The 24724-nt window shown below is 45.3% G+C and overlaps 1 protein-coding gene across 1 annotated transcript in view; it reads left to right on the top strand.

The window, feature by feature from the left end:
* Positions 1 to 15294, top strand: part of LOC118504602 (atrophin-1) — a 35309-nt gene extending 20015 nt beyond the window's left edge. Inside the window, exon 2 of the mRNA XM_036039266.1 lies at positions 12205 to 15294. Coding sequence (XP_035895159.1) covers positions 12205 to 12427 — 223 coding nt within the window. The 3' untranslated portion in view covers positions 12428 to 15294. The remainder of the gene's footprint in view (positions 1 to 12204) is intronic.
* The last annotated feature ends 9430 nt before the right edge of the window (positions 15295 to 24724 follow it).

A 24724-nucleotide genomic window follows, 5' to 3' on the forward strand; every position in this document is an offset into this window, starting at 1 on the left:
CACACTCTCAAGACACTCCCACTCGTGTCTCGTGCCCCAAAATCCAAAACCGTGCCGAAGGGAACCACGGGAAATCGATGAGTATCTGTGTTCCAATGGGGGGTTTTGAATATTTATGCCAATTTTCAATCCGATTCCACTTGCATCGTCGCTCCCTTGTGCGACTTTATCTCGATTGCTCCAGGGAGCCAGGGAGCAATCCAGGCTCCTCGAAAACAAAAAAATGCCATTAACACTGACCGGTGCTCGAGGTCCGGTTCTAGCTCAACTGCAGGCATCGATGGGCCGGCAGACGGTTACATAACCCACTTCCATTCGGCTGCGAGCTGCCGACCCAACGACCGAGTCGGAGCATGCTATCTACCCACCGCAGACCCATCGAATTCTGTGCTCCGGTCGGCAGGTTCTTCTGCACCTAGAAGAAAACGGGTTATAGTCGGCCTGTGGTAGGTAGGTGGCCGGTGTGAGAATCCTTTCCACACGAAACTGTGTCAGGTGTAAGCGGGCTGACCATTTCGTAACGGTGTGCACACACATTTGCAGTGCGACCTCCGCATGGACCTCCAGCATTATGCACATCCGTTTCCACAGACGCTTTTCGCCGGGATTCCGGGTGTGGATTAAGCGGCACGATACAGGCGGACGATACGCTTTGCACGATTCACAGCCGATGGCAACGGCAGAATTGTCTTACTTCTTTCGGTACAACCGGCATAAAGCGTACGATCGGCGGTGGTACGGGAGCAATCCCAAAACCCGGTTTCTGCATGGCTAACCTGAATGGTCATGAGATGTGCATGATTTGTGCTAGCTGATATCGCTCAGAGCGTTGAAATGACCGGGTCCGTAAGTGGAGTCTTGTTTGCACGGAGTGAAATTCAATCACAGAATCTTTGCCAAAGTCTACATTTTAGAACTGATTGCTAGCAAATTGAGCATTTGTTATTGTAAGAATTTTTTTTTTGCTTCTCAAACATTATTGGCAAAACGACAAAACATTCGGCCAATGCAACGCGGAGTCAGTCTTCACACGACAGGACCGGGGTTCAAATCCCATCCAAACCGCCTTCCCGTACGCATGGCTGACTACTTTGCTACGGGTAAAATCAAGTCACAGAAAGCCAGAAATGGCAGGCCGAGTCCTTTCGAGGTTGTAGTGCCAAAGGAAAAGAAGAACACGAATTTAGGCTCACCTAATAGTGGAAAAAACAGGAGCTTCATATGGCAGGACCAGCGTTCAAACCCCATCTGGACCGTTCCCCCATAGTGAAAACTGACTACCCAACTACGTGGTATCAAAAATTCTAGTAAGCCAGAAAGGCAGGCATGACCTAAGAGATGGTTAGGAAAAAGAAGAGAATTTCGACTATCTCTTCTGGTTCTTTTTTATGCTTAAGCCAGGTGTTCGTATAGTTTGATGTTTGATACGCTTTCTTCTTCTGAACAAAATACTTTTAGTATTAGGCTTGTATAAATTATTTTTGTAAAGAACTTAGCAATTAACGGGGGCGTTCCGGTGGCCGAGGCGATAACGGCGCCGGTCTTCACACGGCAGGACCGGAGAGCAAATCCCATCAGAGACCGCCTCCCCGTACGCAGGGCTGACTATTTTGCAACGGGTAAAATCATGTCACAGAAAGCCATAAATGGCAGGCCGAGATCTCTCGAGGTTTTAGAACCAAGGAAGACGAAGAAGAAGCAATTAATGAAGGTAACATACACGAAAGGATACTTTTAAATTTTAGAACAAACACTTCCCCTTTCACATATCACATCTCCTTTTCCTGTATCACAATACATGAGTCTGGCTAATAAATGATAGACTACACCAATACACCAATCGAAGACCAACACATGGATCTTATTGATTATTTGCAGTATGACTTACACATATTCAAAAGGTTATGCAATAATGATTGGCAGTATAATCGATTTATAAATATGCTGCCTGAATATTAATACCTGTCCATATTGGTACATAAATATTGAGCTGTAGAGCTTTGACAAATTTTTATTTTCATTTAGAAATTTTAATAGAAATGAAATATAATGCAATGAAAAGGAAGTAAATTTAAACCTGTGTCTTCATAAATCGTTTTAAAAAATACCTTATACTTATTATGTTTTTCATTGGTTCACGGCCTTTTCATCAATTTCGAAATATTTACTTCCGGATGCTGTGGAATGGACTACAACTATTACGTGAGATTTCTTCTCAATATCACAGAAGCCTGTCAGCAAAGGCTAATTTCTGTTATCTGTTTTGATCTTCCGACTTCAAACCGACGATTACAGTCAACTCCAAGCTCTGTGCGTCCACTGGATGCTGGATATAAAGAAGGAAAAAAATAGGCGACTCCACGACATCGTCAAGCACAAATAGCAAAACAATGTCCCCAATTGATGGGTGAAAAATGACTCCGCACGCGCCGTTTGACTGACTTTGCATGACTAATGGTTTCATTTGCTGTCGATAAATTACACCGCATTTGTCTAACCGCACTTTTGTTGTGCCACTGTGCTTTTCTTTCTGGAACCCTGCTCACCCACTTTGCTCCGGCACCGTGGATACACGGACGGGCATCAACAACGCCGGAGCAACTACACACACCAAAAAAAAAAAAAACGACATAATTCCACCTAGACGCCAGCCCCCGTGAGAAAGTGAACGTTACGGTGGGACAGTGATTTTTATTTTGGAACTCTGGTGCTCGTTTTCAAGCTTCCCTTTAGAGTTGGTCCAGTAAGCAATTTCGGTCTTTATTCCGGGATATAAAAAGGTGGCTAAGACAAAACCAGAGTAAAAGCAGCCTTCCCAGCAGAAGAAAGTATGAACGAATCCTAGGCGTAGATAGTGGATGGCCGTAAGCCGAGAAGCTCACGGGGACATAACACGTCGAGGGGACGTTCCCAGGTGTCGATAAAAATGATTGAAATGCGTGTGACGCAAAAGAAGGAAAAGTGTAAGCTTACGCAACACTGCTTCATACCTATCGATACACCCTGCCTGCTTCATCTCCTTGCCAAGGTACAAGAAGTTAGAAGTGAAGAAAGAGGAGCATAATTCAACTTTGAGACAGATAAAAAGCAAAGAAAGGAGGTGAATACAAGAAGAAAAAAACAAACTGTCACTTTCATAATCGCCACCAGTAGTACAAAGTGAGCGATTACGGGAATGCCGTACGAAGCTGCGCCCGTAAGTTTTGCGGAAGACGATGGTGCGTACATTGCGCGCCGGTCCGGGCCTACCTTGGCGTTTCCTGAAGCTGAACCTTCGGACTGGCCACGGGCGGTAATAGGCGCGTAAGACGCGTAGAGGCGCGTGCAATTGTACGGACGCTATAATTAGGTGCAAGCGATCGCCATCGCGACGATCGAGATGAGACACGGGGGTTGTTACGGTGGTGTGTATTACGTATATCGTGTATTAGATCGACAAATCCAGTTCGAGCTTCCAGTTTTGTGGTTCAATCGCCGCGCAAGAGTGCGATGCGAATCTTCAATTAACTTGCAAACCGATCCAGCTGTCTCGAAACGATCGATTGCCTCCCGGACCCGATAATCGAAGCCCGGCCCGGCGATAACGGCCTTCGGGCAGGCGTTTGATTTATCGTTTGCCAATTGCTTCTGATAGCTTTCCCGCCCATCGAAATTGAGCGCGATAGTGAAAATGCTTTAAAAAGATTTTAATAGCTCATCTGTAGCTCTTGCATTACTGCCACAGCAAGAGCAGCAGGAACAGCCAACCATTTAAAATTCCGAATGTCCGACTAGTGATAATAGGCACTGAGGTGCAACTACCACTGTGATGCTTCGCTGGATGCACCGCGGCAGCCCCATACTCTCCATGCAAAGAATTGCCCTCACATAGAACAGCTCACCGAACCACGGAACGCCAAACAAAAGCCAGACGGGTGCAACATGGAAACCCCGTACACCAAACCACAATGGAACAACACGTGAAAGTGAAAGCCTGTATTCTGTCTGTAATGGTGTCTTGGAGGTGTTCGTTCGGTTTTTTTTCTCGTTTTCCTTCTCTGTTTTTGCTCACTTTCCACAACAAAACATAAACGGATAGAAGGTGTAGCCAAGGTGTGTTTATCGACAAAGGTATTACACGTACGTCAGGGCTTTTTTTCCCCGTTTGCGGGTCATTCTTCCGTTCGTAGAACACGAAACGCGATATTGTGTGGTTGGTGCGTATGATTTGTACCTGAACTGCGTTGCAAATTGTTGCACAGGAGCTGTCCTTAATTGCTGAGGTGATTTCTCAACTTTTTAATGATCCAATAAAAATAATACAACAATTGCCCCAAAAAGCAGAGATTTCTCACGCGTATCTTAACCTTTTTTTGCTGACAAAATGCTCCGATATCCGACACGCGATTCGGGAGAAAGGATTTCCTTCCAAATCGTTACCTTCTTGGGTATTGATATTGGTTAAAGTTGTACGTTCATTGTACCCAACAATTGTGCCTTATGAAAGCAGCATTGTTAATGGTTCGAAGCAGTAGCGCCTGAACATGGACCATGTAGTTTCGTTGCCATCAGCTTTACTGCCCGCGCCTATTCAACCGTCACGGGCTCGTGAAAGGCCCTATGCTAGGCCAATCTCGAAACGGGCAGGATGAAGGAGATTGCCCACATTCTTGCGCCCGGGAGCGATAAAGAAATAAAAACATGCGGTGTATCGGTGTGGATCGATTGCAGGCCACACAGTGGTGGCAGGGTGCTGTGGTTGGTGCTGTCGGTAGCCATGTGGATCGGCATCTCAGTTAACGCCTGCCGACCGAAGATCGATCGATCGAAAGTGAAGCATGTACATTGCTAATCCACCCGATATGATATATCAGCTATGTGTCGATTGTTTCGTTGCTTTGGCCGTAGACACCCTCACCGGAGCAGCCAAAGGGGTGTAGAGAAGAAAGATCTCTCTCTCTCTCGCATCGCTGGTATGATGATGGTGGTCTACCCAGTGCGGTAGGTCGACGATCTACATTCAGCTGGTACGAACGACGCACCGGTACAGCACGCCACCACACACGTGCCTGGTGTTGTTGTCTGGTTGCGACCTGCTTTCTGCGTTGCAAGTGCCTTTTCCATCATTCCACGCGATACCACCGAGGAACGGAGCGAGGTATAGATAAATGCAACTCGATCGAGATCTAGCACCATTAAGTTTGAGAAAAGATTTTAAAGACATTAAGTCTAATTGCTACCGATGGTTGGTGTAGCGCGAAGCGAGCGTTTTAGTTGGGACTAGCAATTTTGTTTAATTTTTATCTAGATTAATAAATTGCTTTTTCCGCGTTTAAATTACACTCGAACATTTAAAAGCACACCTTACCTTGGGCTACGGTGAAATAGAAGAAGAAGAATGAAGGAGAAATCTTTGTATTGTAAGTACCGGAGGATATAATTTCTCTTTTAAAATAGGAATGAAATATAGTACAAAATCAGGATCACTGATGGCGAAGACTCAACTCTAGCAATCGCAGCGCCGTTGTGACAGATGCACCGACGTCAGCAACTGGCCTCGATCGGCTTCTCGGCCGAAAAGTAGGTAACGCGAGCGTGCACTTACCGTAAGCAAATTACGGTTGTTCCTGTTTTATTTCGTCTTCGCCTAGATTTCAGCAAACGGCGAAGACACAAAACCCCCGGTGCAGTGGGCCCTCTACTTGTTCACCTGTTCCGACACAACCTTGTGCAGAGTCGCAACAAGAACTTGAAGCTAACCTTGTCTTGGGATGTGGTTGTTAACACGTGAAATTGATTAAGCGAGAATTTACAATTACCTCGCTCTCACTACTCCTCGCTCGGTGGGCTCAAATTACCGGCAGGTCGGACTGTGCGAAAAATAGTTGCAGGATTGCAGTCGACAAAATGAATTCTTCACCTCGCAAGCATTCCTTTGTGTCGTTAGGTTTGGTTGGTATGGTTGAATGGTGTAGTAGGATAAAGCTTGTTTTTCGCTCCCATATAGTCCAATAAAACAAAGTGTTTGAACTACAGCAATCATGTCGCGTGATGTTCCATGCTATCCAATCGATATTTTATACCACTTCGCACACACTCTCCACGCTGCTGTGGAGCAGGATGGGGATGAACAGCACCCAACCATGCAAAGCATTCAATAAACTGTTTAAAATTAATTTGCATAATCTATTCCGCGAAAACAAAACAATCGTCAGCCACCTATCGACTACAGCATACCACAGAATCGTGCCTGCAATATCGCATATCACCCAGCATTATCGCACATTCCAGCGATTGATTTATGCCCATTCGGCAGGACACTGTAAACCAGTTCTGATAGCGCCTGTCAATACAGTTATGCCCACAAATGGAAACGAAATGGCCACTTAATGAACCAATTTGACAATCTACAGTTAGAAGCACGGGAAGAACGAGTCCAGAATGTGTAAAACAGATTTGGCTATAAACTAATCGGGATCGGTGTCTGCTCTGGAATTCTCGCTAGGGGTGTGCATAAAAACCCGGGGGTATCGTAAAACCATCAAGAACTATCAGTGCCAACTCTTTTCGTTGTTAAAAGAAGCACAAAACATAGCTTTTAAACATTTTTATGGTGATTAGCTTGCCAATGTCGTGCAACAAATGTATGCGAACAGAAAACATAATGAAATCAATGTACCACTTTGTGGGAAATCACCGTTTTGTTGGGAAATCCTGGAGAACAGGAGCGTAGTTGCCAGCGAAAATACGGATGACCCCTTTTTTCGGTGGTGATATAATTCGAACGAAGTTGATCATACCCTTCAGTACCCCCTTAGGTAAACGGTGCGATAGGAAAACAAACACCATTTTAGCACCTTCCAACGATCAAACACTAATTCATCATCATTTACTTCCAACATGACTCATCACCCGACCCTGGACGCGATGGGCCTGTTTTTAGCACCCGTGCCACGATCAACAGACCATTGTTTGCGCATTACTCGTATCGCATCATGCCGGCTTATGATTTCATCGCGCCAATGGTCAGCAAGAGACACCATTATGCTCTCGGCATGACACCTTCGGCGTACCAAGTGCCTGATAGTAGTAGCATCAGCTCCGTACCAGCTACGCAACCTTCTCCCGAGTGTCCTCCCGAGTGACGTTCGTGCGGGAAACGACTTTTACTTTCTGCTTCCCAGCACTTAATGCGTTGCGACTGCAACACTGCTGCTAGCAGACCAACGGCAGGGAAGTACAGAGTGCCGGCAGGGGCCTTGCATTACCTCACAAGTCAATGAGCCGTTGACCGACCCAACAGTACTCCATCATTCGCTTGTTGGAAACGATGCGTTACGCTACTCGTCTCCGGGTGACGGGCATCTTCGCAAACACACACACACACGGGTTACGGGCGCTCCAGAGCCGCTCATTAGCACTGGTGGGCAATAAATCATGGATCCACTAAGGCATCTTCACCACAGACACTTTGACTTCAGCAGTGTCTGGGTTTGCGGTGCAATTATTGGAAGAAGGAAGAAGCTCCCGATGGGCGATTATTAGATGGCCGTTGGAATGACCGTTCACCAGTGTTACGATTTGGTTAAACGGGCTGTTTTGCAAAACCCAGAGTCTGGTTGGCGCATACATGAATCTTTCTTTCGAGCTCGCTTACGTTACGCACCAACGCAAGCTGTAATCGATGATGATAGTTCCAATCTTGCAATCGATTGATCGTTGCATTGATCGCCCGATAAACGGTCTCGGGGCACGGGTCTAAGTATGGGTTTGGATGAAGTGGGAAATTGATAGGCGGTCTGGCAGGCACCTCCCAGCCAGGAACTTATCAATTGTTGACCATTTACGCAGTGCGCGATAAAGCTCACTGAAGTCTGGTGCGAACCTGGTGCGACACTCTATTCACCGTACTAATTATCCGCTTGACATGTGCTGTGGGGTGTTGACTATCTTTCCTTCTCTCGCGAGAAAGTAATTGCTTCCTGCCAGTCCTTTCACCAGCGTTATGCAACTGGACGATGCAGATGCCAAGTTGTATGCTTTCAGGGTACTTCAACAAAAGTGTTTTTAGCCCACATGATAAACAAACTCTTTGTAGCAGCTTCGTTTGTTTGATGTTAATTAATGACAGTTGCTTTGTTCGCTTAAAGTACTTGGCTAGTTCCTTGTAGCTTTCAATAAGCAATGTCGACAAAACGTACTTATAGAGTAAGCTCCTGCTTTCCTGACATCCATTTCCACTGAGCAACAATTTGTTTCAACACCCTCGAACTGATCATCCACCCGAAGTCTTTAAATGTGATTTAATATGTCGCTAATCTCGCCAGACGCGACGACTAATGGTATTCGAATTCAATTACGTTCCCCGCGCAAAACACTTTTCACTTTCCATCTTCGCTGCACGATGTCACGCCGTTTCGTTACGCGAAGTACCGACCAGTTTCGCCACGGCCACAAGTTCAATGCTCTTAATTTGCATTCGCGATGCGAGCATCGAGCCCCCGACATCTTCGTCGTACGTAAAAGCTTAGCAGCGGGTAAGTGCCACCAGCACATCCTTCACAGATGTTCGCCCGAATGCGGCGGAAGCTTTGCTCTGGCTGGGAGCGTAAAATGTCACGCAGTTTGTCACCTGCCACGCTTTGTCCTGTTACGCTTGAATGCGGCGGAAAGCGAAAAGCGAATCTGTGCGACATCCCCAAGCCCCAAACGAATTAAGCCGATTTGTCGGTGGGCCGAGAAAGTGTGAAAACAGCTCCCCTAACGGTCCGGCGTGCCTGGTGAAGCATAGAAATTGGGCCAGAACAGTGCGGGCACTAGGTCAATCTCCAGAGCCGATGCCATTTGTGCGAATCGGTTTCATTTTCCGTACGGTTAATGAGCTTTATTTTGCACCCGTTTCAACACCCCAAACCTTAATGAGAGTTCACATGTTTGGCTGTTTGTTTTCTTCGGCGTTTCTTTACACCGAGCAGCTCTTCAGTTCTCTGTATGTAGCTTTGGATTTGGGGGTTTTACCCACTGAAAGCGGACTTTTAATTTAAACACATCAAGATGACTACCAGCAAGTGTCTAAAGTTACTTCCGATGCTAGAGGCTCTGCAAGACGAACGTAACTGAGCTGCCGGGCACGGAAAGAGCTGAAGAAAACTGGTCAGTAAACTGCACTGATTATGCAAACCGTCAATCATGCAGCTGCTGCAACATGCCAAATCGCTCGATCAGCAGCCGCTACTGACGGCACAGCAGCCACCCTGTGCTGGCATACGTGAAGGAAAGCACCATGTCTCGCTACCTTGAGTGTCGGGGCCAAAAAACGCAACCGATGTTGTAAAAAGCTGTTGGATGGATTAGTCAGCTCGGTTCGTGACGCAGCACCACACCGCCCTGCCTTAGCTCCAGCTGCCGGGAGGTGTGTGGTCGGTAATTTGCATACTTGGCGTGAATTTGAGCATGCAATAACCACCCCAGCTTCTTCGCTCGTACTAACGCTAGCCGAGTGGCTAGGGATACCGGTTGGTCTCGACTACGGCACCGGTAGTCGACGGGCACGATCGAACGTACGATGGAGGTTCCTCACGCGATTAGACGGTTACGCGACACTTTAAAGTCGCCACCTCACTCATTAACCTGACGTTTCAAGCAGCGAGCAACTTTCCTTCTGCCGCAGCAAGTTCATACACCTGTACGCTTTGTTTCGTCTCACTAGCGAACCGATCGACTATCGGTACGATTTTGAAGGATTTTAAAGAATCATTACCGCTCAATAAATGTCATTACCCTTTGGAAGTGTTCTAAAGATCTCTTATGGTGTACCTTTTCGCCCACTATCTTATCGACCGGTGGAAGCACCAGTTTGCATAGTAGTAGGAGATCGTGACAGCCAATTATGTATTATCGTACACTACAAACAGCCCTTCACGAGCTTCCAGCTGCATCAAGTGGAAGAGAATTATTTCAAGAAAAGTGAGCGACTTTTCACTGTAGGTTCAACAGCTTCGAAGCTAGAAGCTACCACGAACCAGTCAATCACACGCCACATCGCGATCAACATCGAGCGATCGAGAAGGTTACCCTGGGAGAAGGTTTCCACCGGTTGGCTCGAGGCTATAGGACGAGGTACTCAGGTTGATCGCCGGCCGGGTTGGCAAAAAAAAAGAAACAACAAACTGTGATGGCAGTTGATGTCATTCACTTTCGTTCGCTGCAACGGAAATGAATAATTACTTACTTTGAGCAAACAACAAGAACGTACAGCATGATTTACAGCCTCTTAAAAAGTAATAAAATTAAATGCTGAGTATCAGTTGCTCCTTTACTTTAAGGGCAGCAAAGGTCCTCAAAGTCTATACAATTTTTAACAAAGTGTACTCAGTAAGTGATTTAAAGCCATGAATTTATTTAAATTCAGAACAATTATATACTTTCAAAATAAGGTCAAATAAAAAATAAAAAATCGGAAATGAAGTGTTTTTCACAAGATGCAGCCATTCATCATCTGTTTTGACAACGTCATTTCCATTGCAGTATGTATTTATTTATACATCTTGATAACGACCACCAAAATGTCTGAGCGCAAATACAGAAGCACAGATTGTATTTCCATTCTTACCGAACAACAACAAACATTTCTTTTCTTCGGGGCAACTGGTCCTGCAGTAATTGTTGCTGAACAATTCAATTCAATCCCTGCAAACCGCACCGACAATCATTCAATCTCCTAATGAAAAGAGCAAATCTCGGTTTAAGTCTCGCATACACTGGACGCTTGCATAAAGAGCAAAGAAAACAACGCATGCACACAAAAGATCAACTCAATGACAACTCGTTCGTGTTGGGTTTCAACTTTTACCAACTTTTTGACACAAAAAAAAAACGGGCGTTGCGTACGAGAATCACATTTCGGCACACATGATTCATAAGCTGGTTTGCCTGGGGCGGATATTATTGCTTAAAAAAGCTCCAGCACTTTGTAAATGTACGAAAATGTCTTCTTCTCCCCTTCTGCTGGCGTACATTCACGGTCAGTTAAGAATCATATAAATTGCAACCGCAAACTTTTCAAAAGCATCCTTCACTGGCTTCCCGTACACCGCTGGACGTGTTGCGGTATGCGCAATTTGTCAATTCAATATAACCAATCAACCTTTTCCTGTGCTGACCCGTTTTTTTGTTTTGCTTACTCGACAGTCGAACATCTCATTGACATTCGCTCAAGGTCCCAAAGGAATGGGCCGGCTGGGTCGGAGTGAAATCGCAACGGCGAGAAGGCAAACCGCAGCCTAACCAATCGAAATCTGTCATGTGATGGGTAATTTCTTAATTAAAACAACAATGGGATGCTCAAGCTCAAACGCTAGGACGCAGCGACGTCGATACCGCTGCAATGTACAATAGCGCTGAACAGAGGAGTTCAAAACTGTGTGCGAGAATCAGTTCGTCTAAATTGCTTTTGTAAATTGTGTCTACAGGCAACCATCGCCTCTGATCTACGAACCACTCGCGTAAGATGACGTTCGACATGATCATCGTCATTGAGGATAACAACAGCAACAGCAAAAAGTAATGAAGATGAGAGAGTTAGCATTTACACGCTAGCAACGCCACCATCTAATGATCAAATATTTAGACGATCGTCGACGCACATCTGCCCGGCTTTTCTACTCCGCCCGGGTAGATCTAGCGTGACCGTTCGATTAACATCAACGTCGAATGGCCACCACCAAGCGGGAAACCACATTAGGCGGGATTGAATAAAGTTCACTCACTGTCGGGGGTCAACCCTCGAAAAACGATTTCCTACCGATGCGATGCGTTAACCACGAATGTGACCCTACATACAAGACGCAACGGAGCATAGATGGGCAAGATATTTGAAATGTCGACTCGATCAACGTTCTACAGTGCTACAAGCCAAAAAAGGTTGTACGAGCTGAAACTGGACTACATTTGATCACATGATCCTGATGTGTTTTTTATCACAAGTCTCAAACCCTTGTTTCCTATAATCTTTATCGGTTGATATCCTTGAATCAGGTTTTTTGTTTTGATTCCACTTCAAATCTTAATCGTTCGGAGAAAAAAATCCCGTCAACAACTTTCCGCCCAAGGTTGCACCCCACAATGCACTCAATTTGTTCGCGCCCAAACTCCTTAACCTTACCGGCTGCTTACCGATTTCTAATATACATATGGTTTTGTTTACACTTTCCCTCTACCTCACAGATACATCACCCCAACGACGCTACCGCAGGTGATTGCACCATCGAACAAATCAACCAGCACCGGCATATCGCAGAAGCTGCGCGACCTGGCGACCTCGGCCGGTTTGCTGACAGCCAAACCGCGGCCACCGCTGAAACCGGTCATCAAGACGCGCGGCTCCAACAGTACCGAGTTCCCGAAAAAAGTCACATTCAGTGCTTTTGCAACCGTGCAGGTTGTTTGAGGACAAGATACAGGCAGGCGAGAGAGAGAGAGAGAGGGACACAGAGACACCACACCCGAGATCCAAAGCCACGATGATGATCATCCCGGATCTGGTTTCGCGACTGTATGACGCATGTACGACCGGCAGTCATTCACCATGAGAAGATATCACCACACCATCAACACAGAGGGCATAGGACATCGCAGGACCCAACCGACCACACCCCCCAGGAATATCAACTATTTCTATCAGGCTACAGCTACAGGAAATAGTTCGTTATTCTACCCAAACTGACTCTTACCACCCCCAAAAAAAAAAAACGACCAAAAGATATAGCCAAAATCAGACGGTTGATTTTGATTCGATGGACCACTTCCAGACATACAGGGACTTGTTTCGTCCTGGCACGCACCTGTACAATGCATCCTGCAAACTTGGGTTCGCTTCTCTAGCGTTATCGTACCTTCCTGTGCCACACCGCTTCGGGTGCAACTCCGATTGTACCAAGAAAACAAAAAACACACACTTTGAAAACCAATCAACCTAAAATGGCGCGGATACGCTAATCGCGCTACAAATTGATCTTGTCGTTGGATGCGTGTTGCCTCTCCTAGGGGAACACGAACACCAGCCGGCCGGTTACATCATACCGGCGAACGCAACACGCTGCATCCACCGATATCGCCCGTCCTGGGTTATAGCAAACTTTCTGCCAACTATCAGCAACAGGTTAACCCGCATGCTCGCAATCGATCGTTCAATCGCGTTCGCGTCACTTGTGCGGCAATTTGTGCGCGGTGTTTTTTTTCTTATAATCCCCAAGAGCACCCTACAGGCCATTTTAATTCGTATCCAGTTTTGAGCAGCAGCCCTGGGCGATTAGTCAACACGATGTTCGATCGGTAGAATGTATGTAGCTCAACAGGCTGCAACAGCAGGAAAAAAGCTCTCTCTCTCCCGTACAATGACAAAAACAAAATCAGGCATAAAATCGGGCAGATTGAGTGCAGGAGTGCAGTGTAGCTTGTAGTCAGTTTTTGCACCGTGATCTAATCAACTGACACCCTTTTACGTTGTGACATTTTCACCACAATCGAGCGTTTGAGCATAGTTTTTTGTCTGGCTTTTTTTTCTCCGGATTAGACTGCGACGAAAGCAAATCGTGTAGTAAAATTAGTGAAGTTAAAAATTCGTCGTTTTATTGAAGTTTTTCCGACCAGACTAACTATTGGAAAGCAAATAGGCTATCTCTAGACAAGCGCTACTTCCAGCAAGGGCCTCATCCAAAACCGAGGAAATGATCTTTCAAACAAAAGCCGTACGGAAAGGTGCGATTCGTAGGGAAAATTAGCAGGAAGCTGTTCCGAAGATCGAGATAAGGCAACAGCAACGAAAAAACGAGGGCTTGCCACCCGATACCTACCAGCCAACAATTAGATCAATTAAAGATAACTGGAACGAGCGATGCTTTTTTTTTGAGAAGCTTAGCTCGTATGCTGGGCTCGCGTCATGAGCAAGAAAATTGCAGCGTGAAAAACGGCAAACCGCAGATCTGCATGGAACGAGTCAGGACCACCGACCACGGTCGATGATACATGCGGCAGTTGTCAAATCAACGCCACCGAGAAAAAGCCCCCCCAGCTGCCCAGTGAGTTGAGCTTGAATTCGATCGATCGATCGCCCAATTATTCACTACGGTTGTTGGGCAGTTGGGCAATTGTGTGATCTACTGCCCTTAATGTAGACAATGGTCGCAGCTTTTGGATTGTACGGGATTTTTATTGCTTCGTTATAGAGAAGCGTTCACTGGATGCGATATGATGCAGTAGGACTCTTCCAAGCTGGTCTGACCGTGGAGAGAGATTAATCTCAAAATTGAAAGCGATAAACCGTAGAAAAGTCATAAAGATCGTCAAATTTGAGGAAAAACTGTGACAGTGCTGAGGACAATTAAATCTACCGCTATAACACACAGGTGATCGAGGCTTCAACATCTGCTACGTTTGATTGTTCCATACGGCTCTTTGTTCCAGATTGTGAAGAAATGCTTCTGAAAGCTAGGAAATTTAAAACTATTCCGATTCAGATCTTATTCGACTCTTGATCTTCCAAGAGATTGTGCGTCGCTCACCAAGGATATCTCGTTCTTGAATTTGAAGTCTTTCAGAAGAAATAAGCATCCTGCTCCCTAGCATTCAATTCTACGCTAGATGCATTGTCTATCTAAACGAAACATCCGTCGAAGCATCCGTCCCCTATCGCCAAACCGCTGTTACGAAACAATGAGCTACACGAATCGAATCGGTTTTACTTAGCGATGACGCAACATCCACCAAAGCGTTTTCCCAGGCCAGCTGATTACAGTTGATGAAAATAAAAATAATAAGAACCCTAAAAACCACAATCAAATAACCAAACACACCAACGATTACGCACCGCACACAGAGAAAAACTCTCGAGCAAACCGCAAAGTGATGCAAGATAAGGAACGAAGAGTAGAAACCCAGACCGGTAGGCGATTAAAACCATATTATCTCTCACGGTTTTTTTTGTTTATGTAAATACTAATCTACTCTAAGCAGAAGATAACCGTTTGGATCGTGTCGTAGCATATTGCTGCTACTACTGCTAAAACTACTATTGGACTGAGACGGGCACGGCTCAAAGCTTAAGCCATCTCGGCCTCGAACGTTTAAGTAATTGTGTGATTGAGACTAAACTGGCATAGAGGCCCATATTACACTATCTGTAGAAACATAAATAGGCTTCCACGGTGCACATCAGTCCAAAAAAAAGAAAAAACACACGCAACCGTTGGAATGAAAAATGAGCATATTTGAATAAAAAGAAGAAAAACTAGACTTCAAATATCTGCAATGAATAGATGAACCTGTTCGACTCAGCTTTGCGTTTCATTATCCGAAAAAAAATATGGACATCACTCTTGTTCTCTTTCTTTAGCTCCCGAACGGTGTCATTTAGCCGAAGCTACCCGCCTCGATTGCATATGTACAGGTCCCACCATTTGATGTGACGTGTACTCGTAAAATCGTTTACGATATTTCTTCCATCGGATGTCATCACGCGGCAAACGAATCGTTTTGTCGCGGTCACCAAAAGACCTGGCGCCGTAAGCCCGGTTCGCATACCAACAGCCAGCGGTTATTAATATTCATAATACGCGCACCACCTCCTTTTTTGCGTAATCCACATTTAGCTCAGCCAGCCCCGCGGCTCGTTTGTGCAAAATTGTCGAAAAGTGAAGCCGAAAGCGTTCCGTAAGCGAGTGAAAAGTCTCATGGGCACGATGACATTTGAAGAAATGTGCTGTGCCGAAAGCGCTGGTAGCTGCGAGACTCGGGATTATGCTTTCAATAGCATTGGTCCACCATCATCATTGCACCATTAGTGAGGTTAGTCCATAAAAACGGCGTACAGGAGACGTTCTCGCATTACTCTAACGACTTGCTATTTTCCTCGCCAACCTTCGGGTTCGCTTCCTCAGGATACGCTTCAAAATTGTCCCCTATTTCTGGCCTTTTCTTGAGTGAAGTCGGGTTGGGATGCAGTTTGGGAATGGTGCACAGGAGAGGGAGAACGTAGTAATGGGCAAGCAACACATCCACATAAGTGTAGGAAAACTAGTGGCTCAGTATGCAGCATGCAGCCTCCGAGCAGTATCATTACACTTGTTCCAGTGATCTTTTCACCAGTGATCCAGTTTTTCTGACCGCTGCTCACCTGGTCGCGGTAAGAAACGATTGCAAACACGGTTGTACAAATCGGCACGGAATCGCACCGTTCAGGGTTGAGTGGACAACGGCCATTCGACATAGGTGAAAACCGACTGCAGGGGACTCTAAATTTCAATGCGATGAATGAGATGAATTTCAGATGATTGACCGTTTAGAGCGACTTTGGTGTGGCATTTGTGTGAGGTTGATGAGCAGTGAGAGTCTGCACAGAACTATGCCGTAATGTCTTCATCAATGAGGTCAGCTTGCAGCTTGAGTAATCAACCTACACGTGTGTGATTAAGTAGAGTAATCCATTTTAATGCAATCTTCAGTGTCGTTAAATTAAGCGATATTATCTTTAGGGTGATTATAATTCAAGAGAATTTTTTTTTAAATTTTTTTTTATAAATTAACTTTTGTTATCATAACTGTTACAGTTTCTTTTCGTAGCACTTGCATTGCGTTTACAGCACGGAAACTGTGCAGCTAACAAACGCGTTCCAAAACAATATCCGTAAACAACACCAGCCATCCGTGTTCATTCATTCGCATTTCCACCATGTCCAACCCTCCCACGAGCGCACAGCAACCAGAGTTGTTTTTAGAAAACGACAGGAAAAACTCTCGTACAAGCTAAAAACCGTACCGAAACCGGAATGGAAACCGGTGGCTCCAACGTACTATTCTGGCCCGGGCCGTTCGTGCTTCCAAGCCCGGATGCGTACGTGCCTGCGAGTGCGAGACCTCGCGGACACTCCAAACAACTTGTCACTCAAGATAACTTCACTTTCTTCTTGCCCCAAACGAGCGACAAGCGAATCGCTGTGCCAAAAGAATCAGTGCTGTGCAGCTATCACAGCAACACCGGACGACCACAACGCCGTCGACAACATACTGCGAAAGGGAAATGCCGCAACTCGGTGGAGCAAACTAGGCAACGATGCTTTATTCGGTGGGTAAGGTGCCATGGGAACCCTGGGCTGAGGTGGCTAACCAGCGGCTCACGACCTCGTCGAAGGCTCTTGGTAGCTTCGGTTCGGCTACCGTGGTTCAGTATCGAAATGCTTAGCACCATCATGGTTCCGTTCGGAGCTCAACCAAACCGGTCGTTTTATTGATCTTCAATTTTCGCTTTCGTTCGGCCACCAACATCGCCACCGGACTTCTACCGGACATGTCCATCGGTGGTTGGAGCGTGTGGACCAGTTTTCTGACGGATCGCCAAAACTGTGCAGTTCGCCGCCGATAGTGTGGACCTCATAAATGCACCTTGAGCTCCTCATCATCGCACAATGAACTGTGGTGCATCGTGCTTGGTGCGAAATTGTATTGCTTTAAAAAGAAAAGGTGTTAGAAAAATGTGTTGATTAGTATATGTGCCCTTGCCGTGGTTAGGTAGTAGCCAAATGCACAGGCCTATTTTGATTGTCCGTAGTGCAATCACACTAAAAGTAAAAACCACCCAACTACTGAAGGACAGGATGGAAAGGAAAATAAGCACACTAAACGAAGAGAGTCAAACAACAGCGGCAGCACTTCACACTGGCAGTAGCAAAAACAAGACGCGAACAAGCAAGAAACGCACAGCAACAACCTCCTGCCGATTGCCAATTTCGTACATCTACTATCACTTCTACTTTTGGAATGTAGGTTAACCAAAGCTCGCCTGCCCATCGCAACTGGATTCCGGCTCCGGTTCCAGGGTCATCGAACGGTTGATCGATTTCTGATGAATTTTCGAGCCACGGACCAGCCACCGAGCCCGGGGAGCAGGGCTAAAGCAGAGCGGTACGTGGATCGATAGCAAGGTTGTCGTCCATTACATGCTGCCCAAGCGCTCAATTGTCAACTGAGCCTTTTCAAGGTGAGGGCGCATTTGCTGTGCCTGGGTTTGGCTAATTAATCACGCCTTCCACCTTCAACTGTTGGAACGTCCGCCGTGGTGTTCGTCTTCCCGCACGTCATAGTGAGGTTATCATTCGTTTCCTTGTCCGAAATAAAGCGCTCCAACTTCAAATTCATCCCTTTACATGATCATTTAATATGGGTGACCCATCCCATTGATGAGCCAGTCAAGGCGGGCGAAAGAACTCTAAAATAAAGGACGACCAAATAGCATAACCACAGGTCCCTTGGCTAGCCGGTTCCGGACACACGCATGAATGGGACACCAAATGAATGGGTTATACTCTTAACGCTCCAGAAAGAAAACATCTACTAACAATTTGTCATTCCCTTTTTGCTCCGAAAGTCACACGATCTTGGATGACGATGACGAAATATCCTGTTTTCTAGGTATCTCTACTTGAGCCGCGGAACCACAACACACAGAACATTCGGTGAAGATTGATGGGTTTCTTCCAGTTCTAATGAGGTTTCATTAGAAGAGTTGCGCTTAAAAGTTAAGAATTGTGGTTTCTCACGTGCCTCTTGCTCTTCTTACTCTGGGTCCGTTCATGGGAGCTAACCATTCCTTAAACCAAAAATTATTTACTTTAATCATTCAAACTATACACCAAATTACTTCGGCTGCATTTCTGATCCTCCTCATTTGCACTACTGTTTGCATGACAAAGATTTCTATTTTCACATGTTTTTCTCCGCTTGTGTGTTATGTAAAATCACACCTACCAGTTGGCCAGCTGCCAGGGCTAACTATTTGCATAAATAAGTAACCTAACGATGGTAGGCTGCCCCGGAGGTACAGACATGCATTTGAGCACTTTTTCTCAGCCAACTGTCAACTGTCAGCAATTGGTCGGTCTACGAACGTCGCCACCGAAACGCATATCATTTCCAATTTTAAGTATAGAGACCTGTTTTCGTTTCGAATTTAAATTCCTTTCGTATTTTTTTTTTTGTTGGTCGCTCCACAATTAGCAGATCGTAGCATGGGTAATGGTGGCCGTACCAGTCGATCACGAAAAGCACTTGCGCGAACAAATGGTTTTCGTACATCACGACCCTTACTCAGGTGGCGATGGCAGCAAAGGCGAAATGATTCAACAGTCGTGTTTCGTATTAGCACACTAAATGGTTTCATTTGGATCGTAATTCGGTGGTGTTCTTTGCATTCCGGCACATAGTTTGCACTGTTGAGAGTTTAAGCTGTTTGACATGATTGGGAACAAAAGCTATTAAGAGGAGAACATACTCAGATTGCTGCAAAAATGACTTCCTGGTGGTATTATTCCAAGAATTTGTTTTAAAGATACTAAAGATATACTTAGATTTAGATATAGATTTTACTCATATTGCTCAACTATAAGCAAGTAATTATTCTCTCGTAGCTTTAGAAAAACTAAGTCAAGTACGCCGAAAATAGCAGGCAAAGACTTCTCGAGGTTGTAGGGCCAAGAGCAGATTAGTAAGATGAGAAAAGTCCTGGAAGATTGATGATCTTTAATTTTAACAATATTGAATGAAAATTGAGGAATGAAGTTCACATAATCAAACAATTTTAGATACTAATTTAAGCACAGAAATAATCAATCGCAATCAATTAAAATTATCTAACAAACATAATATAAAGCACGAATGATGCATTTCCTCCGTTTAACACTATGCCCATCAGCCATCATTTCCTTTGCCGATGAAAACTTCCTGGCGGAGATGCGATTATGCAAGATATCCCCCTTGAAATGAGCTGGAAAATTGTTTTACTCTCCACATTGCCTAAATGATGTTCCACGAGACACGAAAACTGGATAATCTTTATCAACGAGTGGGCTTCTCTTTCTCTTCTTTGTCAAAAGTTTCATTCTGTTCTCTTCGCACTATGAACACATCGGCTAATACGTCACGCCAATATATGATCAATAATGGTGGCTGTCTGATGTGTTTCAAAGCATTACCTCAGCGTTCGCCACTTGCCATGGCATTTTCCTGCACGTACCATCGTACCAAACTTAATTTACGAATATCGAGGCCAATAAGCTCAGCATGCCAGGAGCGCTCGGGCCAGATTGCATAACCGTTTGCGAGTGCAGCTTGCAATCGATGGCTGCGTGTTATCAGTGCGTTTTTCAATCTCACAGAGCCAGAAGAGTGTAATATTGGTACAGTTTTTTTCGTTATTCATTTCCGTTTTGTTTGTATGCGTGATGGAAATTTGTATGTTACACAACTGCTCACTTTACCAATCAAAATTTTTTTTGACAGTTGGCGATCACTTGAAAACAATAAGCTAAATTATTTTTTTTTGTTAAAACAAATTTCACAAAAATAAAAAAAGATATTTTAACATGAAAATAATTCATAAAAAATTATCAAAAAATTACTTTAATGACATTCACATGTTTTTAAAATGTAAACACTCAATCAGCTTTATTTGTTTGCCAAACCAAAGCCACGACTTATGCAACGGCCCGCCAGTAACTTCCTTCGCTTTAAAAGAAAGAAAACGGAAACAGGGTTCCTCGCTTCTCCCGTTCAAGTCGTTCGTTTCACCGCGGTCCAATTTGAACGAGACTTGCACCTCCGATTAGCCGGATGCTGAGTAAGCTCCCGGTCAGCGCCTTAGCACATGCTGTAAAACTGTTGCTGCAACATTGTAACAGAAACGAAATACGTTAATTAACATTCGTCGGTGTATGCATTTGTGGCTAGCATTTTCACATACGGCCGGTTAGCAGTAACATAACCGCACTAATTATGTTTGCATCGTTGTGTTAAAGGTAAACAGAGTGTTTGAAAGGTTTAATATGATCGTTTGAGAAAGAAAATAACACTCTTACTTTTATCATGGCTAGCCTATCCCCGAGCCATACCACAGATAAAAAAATATTTTAAAAATTCAGATCACTATCACTAATTAGGAAGTTAAACAGTGTATCGTTCGGATGTCTCCGATCGCTTATCACTCGAATTACAAAACTCGCGACATTTTGTTTTAATGTTTTGTTTCGTATATTTGCGGCAAGAAAAAAACACAGCCCCAACTCACTCCACGAAACACAGTCAAACAACTAAACGACAGCAAACTAATCAACGGGAGAAAGTCATAGGTCAACATAATCAAGCAGTCGGGCTCGGGCTCGAATTTGCCAGCTTGACACGATTATGCATCTGATCGTCGGCTAATTTGCAACACGCAAAGATCACTGATAAGCCCCCACCCCCCCCCCCCCCCAAACAGCTGATCGGGTCCGCTTTCGCTACACTATCAGCCCGTTTTTAGCTATTTCTCTCCATTCGAGTGGGAACCATGACGTGAGCATGTCGCATAATTCACCTCACACCTCCATTCGCCACATGCCACATGAATCGAGCGAGACAGAGGTCTCGGTCTAACACATCTCCATACCGTACCGATTCCACAGGCACCGTACAGCACAATCGCGAGAAAGGTGGCTCGCGGTTTTGTCTAATATTTATCATCTTCGATTTCTCTTCGCCAACCAAACCGGTGCAATCGGCGTTGAGGCTGGCCTTTCTCAGGAGCCGACCAGACTGATAAATGCCGGCGCGTTGCGTTGTATGAGCGGGTCTGCAGAAAAAAGCCCCCTCGTGCGCAAACTGTTGAGCCGAACCAGTTTGACTTTAAGGAAGCAATACACCGACGATCCGCATGTCACATTACGTGAATGCATAATCCCGTTCGCATTTCCACTTCCTACCAAGCTTCCTTATCTCGTCTACTAAAGGCCAATCGTCCTTCCCCATTTGCTTCGCCGGTAGCACTAATCTACTGAGTGGGTTTGCATCCTGGTTCTACCACTAGACACTAAGGAAAACGTTTCCCATCTCGTTTGGGGTCTCGAGTTTCTCACATGGACCTGATGAGAATTCCTTCCACACATCCCCAAAACATTCCCTTAGTAGTTTGCGACGTCTGATGCTGCTTGCTTCGGAGCAAAAGAGATGGAAAAACGACCCAACCAAGCAAGACCTAGCACACGCTAGGTCCGGTCGGTGAGATTAGAAAGTCATTGAACTGCCGACGGGCTGTGAGCCCTGTGACTGTCGGGCACCGGAAGGAAAGATGCGGTAGATGCTGTCCGAAAGGTTGCGCTTACCAAAAGCGAATGGGACCCAGCCAGTGGGACAGTGTCTCGGACTCGGTGCCTTTTGGCCATACGACCATCGATCGAAAGTCCCCGAGGGCTCACTCACTGGAAGCCACTCGTACACGGAGAAAGGAGTCCTACCGGCTATCGGTTGAAAAGCTTGTTTTGAGTTCGTTTGGGATGAAGCTAAAAGTAACGCCTTACGCCTTACCGGGTTGAATGGGGCGGGCAGATACTTTGCTCACTAGACTTCCTTGGTTGAGGCTTACTCAACCGTGTGGCCTTGTGGGTGACAGTTTTGAAGAATAGCCACACATTACGTGTTGCAATTTAAAGCAAAAGCTTTGTTTCGTTAAATAAAGAGAGTTCGTTGCCGATATGAACAAAGTGGAAATTGCAGAACTACAAGCATAGCATTGCTCGTGAAAGAAATCTGCAGCCAACCGAATAACAACAACTGGTGCAGTAAGAGTGGCCCGATACATTGAGGTGGAAAAAAGTAAACATTACTCCAAACATGATTTCACGCATGCAAACATGGCAAGCTACTCGGCCAGAAAAAGTCTTGTTCCAGGGAAATATTGATCAATTAGCAAGAATAGAAATCAAAACCAAAGCACCGTGAAGGTTGTTGTAGCAAGCTTTGAACACATTATCGGCAAAGAGCAGCATCAGGAAGCATAAACCAAATCTACGTGAGGTTTACATTTCCTCATTTACAATACAAACGAAAGACACACATCATCATCAGTTGCACAAATAAGGTCCCGTCGTTGTTTGTATGACATCATGGCAGCAACCTTGAATCATCCAAGCTTTGCGTCTTCAACAACTATTGGTGACAACGTTACTGCCTGTAACATTACATTGACGTAATACAAATCGAACTATGTATTTCTCAACTTAACACGCTGTCAGCTGTATGCTGAAAATGTCACAGAGTGCAGTGCTTCGCGGCCAGTAGTTAGCTCTCCACGGGTAGTCTAATTACGCCGGTAATCAGGATGATGGTTACGCACGAACTTAGGACACGAGTTCGCTTGCTCCAGTATGCCATTGCTGGTCGTGATCGGCATCGGAATCATACGTGAGCTGAATTATATGCTGTTAAACGGTAGTTCAAATTTGGCAACGTTTAACACCTACGTATAGAGGTTGGTGGTTACATCGTAGCCGGGCGTTATGAAACTTTACACTTAACATTTTCTTTCAGAGTTTACTTTGAAAATATTAAATATAATTTTTCGTTTGCACTCCTTCATGCTAAGTAAGATCTCTTGGTTGTGTTGATTATTTTATAGAAGTGAAAAATCGAACCTATCGGTTTGAACATAGTCTGTTACTTAATCGTAAATCATCCACCAAACGATGGTACTCGTAGGAAGGAAATCCGTCCATAAGTGTCAGCGTGCGTGCGTAGCACATCTACCATTCGCTACCGTACTTACCATTTCAAGTCCATGCGCTCCCATAAATGGGACTCCCACCAAAGATCGCCGGAATGGTTCGGGGGACGATTATTTAATAGGCCACGTTCCTAAAACTGAAACAAATTCAGCACGCAACCGAACCGTAAATGACAAAAATGCACTTCGGGACGGCTACCACGAGTCATTCCGATGCCCCACCGAATAGCGGGGAACCCAGTGGGTGATCGGTAAAATTAATTCCTAATTAAAATTTAATTACACTGTCCACGAGCACGATTCGGTAGCGCTGGGGTGTACCATTACGACCACACAACCGTTTAGCGTGCGTTGGTAAATTGTGACATATCGATCGCTAACGATCGGAGCGCCACCTTTGGCATTGTCACGCTTTTATTCCAAGTGTAGCGTGCAAAAAAGGAAAGCTAGTGAATCGAGAAAATCGTTTGAGAACTACTTTATTTGTTTCATTCAACATCCACTACAGAATTTTCTACAAAACTATATTCCTGCAAGTAAGTCGCAACGAACGAACTGCTCCTGCAGTTTTTACTTTCAACCCAACCGGCTTCCTTCTGTCATTCAAACACATTTAAACTTTCCACAAGAGCCGATTCGATCTTAGAATTACGACGAAAGTGTTCTCACGGCAACGGCCTCCTTCCAGCCAAGCGGTCAACATTATCCGCACGATAAAGTTATTTACCGCCAGTGTAATGCGTCATTACGCCAACCACCGTCCAACGCTCCTCTTCCATCTACCGTACCGTTTGTCCAGGGAATCGAAATTCCGCAGTTCGATCGCAATCGGATGCGTCAACAGCCGGAGCACCGAGCGGCTAATTCGCTCACTTACACCTTCGACGGGGGTCATCGGGCGATCCGGCGTTCTGATGGCGCACTCGAGACTGTTGCTTTCGTTGCCGTGCCAGAACTACCGGAACGGTAATGACTCCATTAGCCGGTAGCTGGCGAGCGATAGTGAGAAGATTCACCTCAAATGGGTGGGACTAATAATCTTTGAATTAGCGTCGGTTCGCCGTCATCTCAGGTGACCACCGGCGACCATCGAGCCACCCATCCCATTAGGATATTCTGTCGCGATCGTAGCCGATGGCATGAGACACACACACAAAAAAATGG

Source organism: Anopheles stephensi, chromosome 2 (genome assembly GCF_013141755.1).
Source record: "Anopheles stephensi strain Indian chromosome 2, UCI_ANSTEP_V1.0, whole genome shotgun sequence".
NCBI classification, from domain to species: domain Eukaryota; kingdom Metazoa; phylum Arthropoda; class Insecta; order Diptera; family Culicidae; genus Anopheles; species Anopheles stephensi.